Raw genomic sequence first — 8,001 nt, 5'->3', positions numbered from 1 at the left:
AAAAAACTTTAAGTTGAGAAGTTGTTGGTTTTTTTTAAATAATCTGTTGTGTCCCTAGTAGAACAAAATTTGGACACCCAAAATAAAAGAAATTGACCACAAGCCATTCGTAACTTTTGAAAGGCACGGGGGTGAAGAAAACAATATTATTTTCAATATTCTGAAACTATCTGTGAAAGCATCACATTTAAGGTTAATATTAACGGTTTAATTAAGGCCTGAACTTGTTGACATTATTATATTATTGTAACACAAATTATATGTTCTGCTTTTGGAACAATTGAAGTGAAAACAAAAAATCTATAAGTAAATCCAAAAAGATGATGTCATATTTTCATGACAATGGAAATTCTTTGAACGGCAACCAATAAATAACAGCTTAACAAAGAGAGCAGGTCATGCAGCTTGAAACCCTTATTGGACCAAGATCCATGTAGACATTTCTTTGTATACTGCGAGTCTGCGATGAATTCAATTTCCAAAAGAGAGAAAAAGAGAAAAAAGCATGAATCTACATCTAGCGGGCAAATACTACTAACATTATTCAAGTAATCTTATAGATCATATAGAAATTATTTCTATTGACCAAAACTGACATCCTCTATGTTGGCCTCCCGTCTCTTGGAATCAATCTATACCATTATCTGACGGTATAATATTGTGTATATAATATACAGACCATAGCCATAGTACTATGGAAGTTGTTTTACGGATCATTCTGATTCTGTTGATGGTTTGTGATGCAGCCTGTGTAGAATTTTCATCTTCATGCACACTTGGAAGCACCTGTCCTCATAGAGCAATCAGAATGGAAGGAGATTTGATCATTGCAGGAATTCTTGATATGCATATTTATCAAGTGAATGATATGTTTAATTTTACAGTTCCGCCTTATCTGCAAACCTGGAAAATGAGGTTAGGCTCTAAACCCGTGCGAGATCTGTACCTATGAAAGTATGCCAGTTGTCGTATTTCAATTTCAGCCTCAATCTAGATATTTGATACAATTTCTACCAATATTGTGCCTTATACCAATATGTCCTTAAGACCACGCAGTAATTTCTGTACAGAATGTTATGTTGCTTCAACGTGAAATAACACGCACAGCCTTTTATATTAAACCTTTACTAGTCGGAGGGCTTTACAGGTCATTGCAATATAGCATTTTGTATTTCCCTGGCACTTAAAGGGTTAAGAGCTAAACGATTATCCAATTCTTTTGATTAAATACCTAAAGAACCTCTTTTTTTCTTACATCCACAAAAGTGGTAGAAAAACAAAACAAAAAGTAAAGTGAAAGAATCCAATTTTTTTTTTTTTGTTATTCATCAAAGCAAATATTATAGCTAAATATTTTGAGTGATTTTGGGTTATTTAGCAACCAGATTTAATACATATTATCTATGATCCCATGATCTTCCAAACATATGTTTAGGAGCAACGTCATTTACCCATAATAATTAAATCAACTAAAATTATTATTTTAGAAGAAAAAAGATATAATTCCAAATCATTGAATTTGTAAATGGCACACATAGTATGCTTGTTTTTTTTTCTTTCAGCAAGCAATTGTCTACGGTATCAACACCAAAGTCTTCTTACTATTAATAGTCCGACTCCTAGCACAGTTTTATTACTCTAGGATTTGTTTTTTGCACTTTTATTGATAGAGAGGAAAATGAAAATAGAATTAAGACAAATTATATCAGGGAAATTGCATGGTCATTATTATGAAATAACAATGTTTTTTTCACACTGTGAAGGCACTATAAATAGTTAAAAAAAAAAAAAGTTTGCGTAAGTAACCTTTACTGTTTTTTTTATAGCGGTTTATAATATGCGTATGCTGGTTTTCATGGTGGGAAATACATATTTGTTATACCTTTTTAATTGCAGAGTCAAGGGAAATCAATGACATTAAGGTGGTTATTAGCAGAAACATTCTACCAGCTTTGCTGAAATGCTGAAGTAACCTTTTTGTTTCTTAATAATTTCAGCATGCTCCACGAAGACTTTTACAACTTCCTTACATTTGTGTTCGCTGTAGATGAGATCAATAGTAATCCCAATCTCTTACCAAACGTTACATTGGCTTATTACATATTAGACTCCTACGTGAATATTTTGAGAGCCGTGCAAAGTGCCGTGCGAATCTTTTCCAGAAACTTTCCGCCTGTACCTAATTATAATTGCAATAGTCCTATTACTCTGTTAGCTGTGATAGAAGGACTAACGCCAACATTTTCAATACAAATTGCTAACTTGTTTGGCATGTATAAATATCCACAGGTATGTCTCATAGAATGTATGAGATGGATGGGCCTGCATCCATGCATATCACCAACTGTAATAAAATGCTGCCTTTACTTGCAGATGTATAAGGCTTTGTGTGGACGTTGTGTGACACACAACTGAGAGTAAAAATAATATAGTGTCTTCAATTATTATTATAATTTTCTATTTTCTTTAGCTTGATAATTATGCGATGTGTGTCGCTTCTCTGCTAGAACATGCATGTGTGTATGAATGTATGTTAGAGCGAGCGTGTGTGTTAGTCTGTAAGTGTGTGTTACTGTTTTTGTGCAAGTGTGTTAGTGGCCATCCTAAATCTAAAATGAGACAAAGAACTGATTAAAGTTTGAGGCTTTGCAGCAGGAAACACAGGCACACTAGATGGATCGAATGGTTCTTATCATCTTTAAATTCTATGTGGCAAGGGGTGAATGCGTCTCTGATGTAAAGATTTTTGGTCACCAGTTGTTTCTTTTTGTAATAACCACCAGGGTTTGCAGTACTCTTAGCATGCACACCTTGGGTCATCTCTGTGCTCTTTCCATGCAGCTTACTTTAATAAATGTCTACTAGATGGGATAGTGTGCAGAGCGCGTTTGGGTAAAGTATGCGCCAAATGTGTTTTAGAGGGTTATTACCTTTGCTAGACGTACCACCTTATTACATTTAAAGTCCCCCTTGCCCCACCTGCGTTGCTTTAAAAGCTCAATCAATTTATTACAGATTAGTTTTACATCACAAGATCCTCTGCAAAGCGATTTACAGAGATTTCCTACATTTTACCGAACTGTCCCAAACGAACATGTCCTGTACAATGGAATATTGGAGTTACTATTACACTTTGGTTGGACTTGGATAGGCATTATAGCACCATCTGATGATAGAAGTATTAATTCTATCCGATTGATTCAGAAGAGGATAGAGCGATATGGAGGCTGCGTTGAATTTGTAGAAAAGATCCCGTATATTAATGCTTTTAACCCTTCAAGGATCATGCAAATAAGACACAAAATTGAAAAATCAACTGCTAATGTCATACTTGTATACGGGACTAAAAACAATATCCTTCATCTTCAGCAGAATGTAGATATTCTAAATATTCCTGGTAAAGTTTGGATCAGTACTGCAGATTCCAGCTTTAATGTATTGTACAATGTGAATCGAACGGTTAGCAATGGATCTTTACACTTCATCATTCAAAAGAGACACATACCATCTTTTTTAAACTTTCTTAGGGAGGTGGACCCTAAAAGATTCCCAGATGGGAAGACCTTTGCAACTTGGTGGGATGAGCTTTGCGCCAACCGTTGCCCGTTTAGTTACAAGAAACGGAATTGCCACGGTGTTGAATGTCAAAGGCACATTCTAAATTCACACTGTAACCTAAAGTTTTATTCTATGAGTTATAATGTTTACAATGCTGTCTACGCTGTAGCTCATGCTTTCCATGATATGTATTTTGGCGCAGAGTTTCAAGATATAAAAAGAACAAACATTCAATATTTTAAACCATGGAAGGTAAAATACGGATTTATTTTCATGTAAAGATTATCTTTACATATAACTCATAGTATCTTTCTGATAGAGCATACTCTAGAGTGACTTAATGGGCAATAGTAAACTATTTTCAGATAACATTTTCCAAAAGTGATCGGAATTAAAATTGCATTGTCCAAAAATGGAAGTTAACTACAATTATATGTAGCGTCATTTACATTTAATATTTTTATATGTACAAATAAAAATACTTTTTACATAAGCTAACCCTTTTCGGTTCAGTGATTTTCTATGCCAATGTGAAACAAGTTACTCTACTGCCCCTATGGACCACATTGAGCATCATGTTGGTTTAGCGTCAGCATGAATATATATTTGTTGAGAGCATAGAGATCAGACTCACTTAACAAGACCCTGGGAGACGTGATGTTTCCCCTTCCAGCCAGGGCCACGTTATGGTGCGAGGATGACAAAATGAATGTAATAAGGGCTCAATGACAAGCATGGACAGCAAAAGGTAGACTGCCCGACCCGGTAAAACCCACACTGAAAAAATGCTAACTGTGGACTTGGAAAAGTTGGCTGCTTTAAACAAATTTAAATACAAGTGTTATAAGATTTCATGTATTCAAGAGGCAGACTCAGAATACAAATATATTTAAAATATATGTAAAAAATTATTTAGCGAAAATTATTATTACTTTCACTGCAATACGTCCATTGCACCAAAACACAGTATATGTATTTTTATACAGTAATTTTTTAATACGCTGCTGTTCTCGAATTTGCAGTTGCACTATTTCCTTAAAAATGTAAATTTCACAAACCCGCTGGGGGAGAGGGTGTATTTCAACAAGAACGAAATGTCCAATGGATATGATATTTATAACTTGGTCTACTTGCCAAATGGTTCTGTGTTTACTGAACTGGTTGGAAACTTTGATAATTACACCTATCTGGGAAAAAATCTGACCATCAATGACAAGTCAATCATCTGGGACAGCAAATTCAAAGAGGTGCGGTATTTTATAAATGTCTTAATATTTTGTCATTTGAAGACTAAATAAGTACATTGGTAATATTTAATTATTTCAATAATATAACAAAGTGTATTTCTGAAGTTTTTGAAAAACGATAAATATAAAATATATAAATAGGGGGAAAAAAGCAAAAGAAAAACAAACATGTTTTTCTTTTTTAATGGGACCCTAACAAGTGATCATTATAATAAGCTTTGTTATTTTGTTTCCTATAATTAGATCCCAAGATCTAAATGTAGTAACAGTTGCGTACCAGGATACAGGATGTCTGTTCAAGAGGGCCAACCAGTTTGTTGCTATGACTGCCTTCCATGCCCAGATGGCAAAATTACCAGAGGGTCTGGTAAGTTCTTTGGATAGTTACACCCCTGCTAAAGTCCCCTGACCCACTAAGATACTGTAATATTTTACTATGCACCTTTTTTCCCCATCTATGTCTATTCAACATGTACACAATTTGTCGATCGGTATCATTGGTCTAAATAAACTATGCCAACAAGACATCATTTAGGAAAAATAAATCCTAACATCTAATGGTGGTGATACCATAGGTTATGAGAAGAGCTTGAGAAGCAAACATTTTGTTTCAAAGCAGTGTTCCTCACAATCATTCAGAAGACACCAAGCTATGTGAAAGAACCATGTGGGTTGATACATTGCAAAGTTTGTGACTTATAAATTATTTAATCCACTTTGGTAAATGCACATTATTGTCCGGTTTTGGTGATTACACAATTTACAGACTTTAAACAGATTAATAGCTGGTTAGAGTTCTGATCCCCTCGATATCGATCACACTTGATATTAGTGAAAACCCCTAAAATTTCATTTCAGATATGGCGATATGTTCTAAGTGTCCAGAAGACCAATGGCCAAATGAACAAAAATCAGATTGTATCCCTAAAGTGGTAACATTTCTTTCCTACCACGATCCAGTCGGCATTTCTCTGGCTGCTACAGCTATTGGCTTCTCTCTTATGGCTGTCGGATTCTTGGTGGTGCTCATCAAACATAAAAATACACCAATCGTTAAAGCAAACAACAGGAATCTAAGCTTTGTTCTTCTGATATCCCTCATTTTCTCATTCCTCGGCTCTTTGACCTTTATTGGACGACCGCAGCACTGGACCTGCCTTTTGAGACACACAATTTTTGGAATTACATTTTGTACATCAGTGTCTTCTCTTCTGGCCAAAACTTTGACTGTTGTAATCGCATTTAACGTAACCAGGACTGGTGATGGAATGCAGAATTGTTTAGTGGTTAAAAATCCAAAACTGATTGTTTATCTATGTTCAGCTATTCAGTTCTTTATATGTTTGTTGCGGTTAATTTTTGCACCGCCATTCCCATACTATAATATGCACACCGAAGCGAGGGAAATCATTGTTGAGTGCAGAGAAGGCTCAAGTTTGGTGTTTTATTTTGTTCTTGGATATCTTTTTATTTTAGCCGGCGTCAGCTTTATTGTAGCGTTTTTAGCTCGGAAATTACCGGATGCATTTAATGAGGCCAAGTACATCACTTTCAGCATGCTGGTTTTCTTCGTCGTTTGGCTAGCCTTTGTACCGACTTACTTTAGTTCTAAAGGGAAATCGGTTGTGGCAGTTGAGGTGTTTGCAATCTTGGCCTCGAACGCGGGATTATTGTGTTGTATATTTATTCCCAAGTGTACGATAATCATTTTGAAACCTAAGAAAAATCAGAGACGGCGATTGCAAATTCAGTCGCTTGTTATAAAGAATTGCAGTTTGGAAATGTGTTTAAAATGAATAAAATGTTCTAATGGTATGAGGTCAAAGAGAGTCCCAGACTGCATTTCCTTTTTTTTCTCAATTTAACGCTTTAAGCGCTGGCAGGGGAGGCACTTTTTTCCCTGGGCAACATAAGTACACACCCATATTAACATAACTATGTAAATACAATTTTTTTTCAAATAAAAAATAAAAATGTAAAAATTGAGATCTTGTAGTCTATAACTCCCATTACGCTATGTCTATTAATTTTGATGAGGGTCGTGGAAGTTGTAGCGCATAAATGCTGGTGCACCAGAGTTACTAAAAGGGTGTTGTACTAGTGTATCTTCTCCCTAGATTGTGTTTCTTTAGTATTATTATGGCACTAACCCAATGTCTGCCTACCATAACCTAGAAACTTTAAGGCCCGGGTAACAGGAGCCCTTCCTTTCGGGATGCAGGCAAGAAGTCCCACTGATGTTGGTAGGCGGTCCCACTGATGTTGGTGGGCAGTCCAACTGAGGCCGATGGGCAGTCCCACTGTTGGTGGGCGGTCCCACTGTGGTTGAGGGCCACACAATTGTTGAACTGGGAACCGGGTGGGGAGTGGGGCACCAGTCCCGTGACCCGGAGTTTTCTGGTGGAGACTCATATGCTGCCTCCCCTGCCATATGTTGGATACTGACACCTGCATTGGCTTTGTGTGCAATCAACATATATGTGCTACCTCATATATGAGATACACGCAGCCCACTCAACAGTAATCTTTTTTTTTTTTTTTTTTTTTAGCCTTATCGTTATGCCGGTTTAAAGGACATTGAGGGGAATCTAAACTTTCTTAGCCAACTAGCTTGCACAAGGCATAGGTGAAAAGATACAAACAAAAAGGGATAAACCTCGCGCAAGGATGACCAAAAAATCTGTGAAACACCAGTGTGCTCATAAAAATATATGTGAACTTACTTGGGTATAAAAAATATAAGTGCAGATAATAAGTGAGATAAGATTGCACTCACGACATAAGCTCCATCTGAAAGCATGAAGCAGAGCAACAAATATAGAAATTCCTAAGACGTAGATGTTCTTTCATGGATTGTTACTTTGCGACTTTAGGCACGGAGAGGCACGTTCTTCTATGTGGATGCTTTAAAAAGCCTGCAGGACTGCTGGTTTGGACAGACACAGCTATCCTCCATAGCGGATGGGGGGAGGGAGGGAGACCCAGCAACGACAGCCAGGGACCAAGCGGGACACCTGCTGCCTGCGAAGTCACCATGCTTAACACCAACATTTCTTTAATCATTGGCTGTACGGTATATTTACCGACTATTTATTTAGTAAATACTGCACTGGTGGCTGAAGTAAAAAATCAAAAATATGTATTTTATCTAAAATTCTAATAGTACATTAAATAGTTTTCAAAATAGTAGAATGCT

General features: G+C 36.3%; 1 protein-coding gene across 1 annotated transcript; it reads left to right on the top strand.

The window, feature by feature from the left end:
• Positions 1-1,998: 1,998 nt before the first annotated feature.
• LOC149298252 (vomeronasal type-2 receptor 26-like) lies at positions 1,999-7,435 on the top strand. The gene is made up of 5 exons (XM_089487684.1): positions 1,999-2,289; positions 3,016-3,810; positions 4,581-4,810; positions 5,049-5,172; positions 7,355-7,435. Exons 1-5 carry the CDS (start codon positions 1,999-2,001, stop codon positions 7,433-7,435), a joined length of 1,521 nt encoding a protein of 506 aa, XP_089343810.1.
• The last annotated feature ends 566 nt before the right edge of the window (positions 7,436-8,001 follow it).

The sequence above is a fragment of the Sceloporus occidentalis genome, unplaced genomic scaffold (genome assembly GCF_023333645.1).
Source record: "Sceloporus occidentalis isolate IW3139 unplaced genomic scaffold, rSceOcc1.0.p SCAF_34, whole genome shotgun sequence".
NCBI classification, from domain to species: domain Eukaryota; kingdom Metazoa; phylum Chordata; class Lepidosauria; order Squamata; family Phrynosomatidae; genus Sceloporus; species Sceloporus occidentalis.
This window is presented reverse-complemented; position numbering and strand designations above follow the sequence as displayed.

Bases quoted from the DNA above. Each gene is read 5' to 3' on its own strand.
- LOC149298252 (XM_089487684.1), top strand. From the start codon at position 1,999: ATGCTCCACGAAGACTTTTACAACTTCCTTACATTTGTGTTCGCTGTA. The intron at 3,811-4,580 runs GTAAAATACGGA...TCGAATTTGCAG, and splicing joins AATATTTTAAACCATGGAAG to TTGCACTATTTCCTTAAAAA. The intron at 4,811-5,048 runs GTATTTTATAAA...TCCTATAATTAG, and splicing joins AGCAAATTCAAAGAGGTGCG to ATCCCAAGATCTAAATGTAG.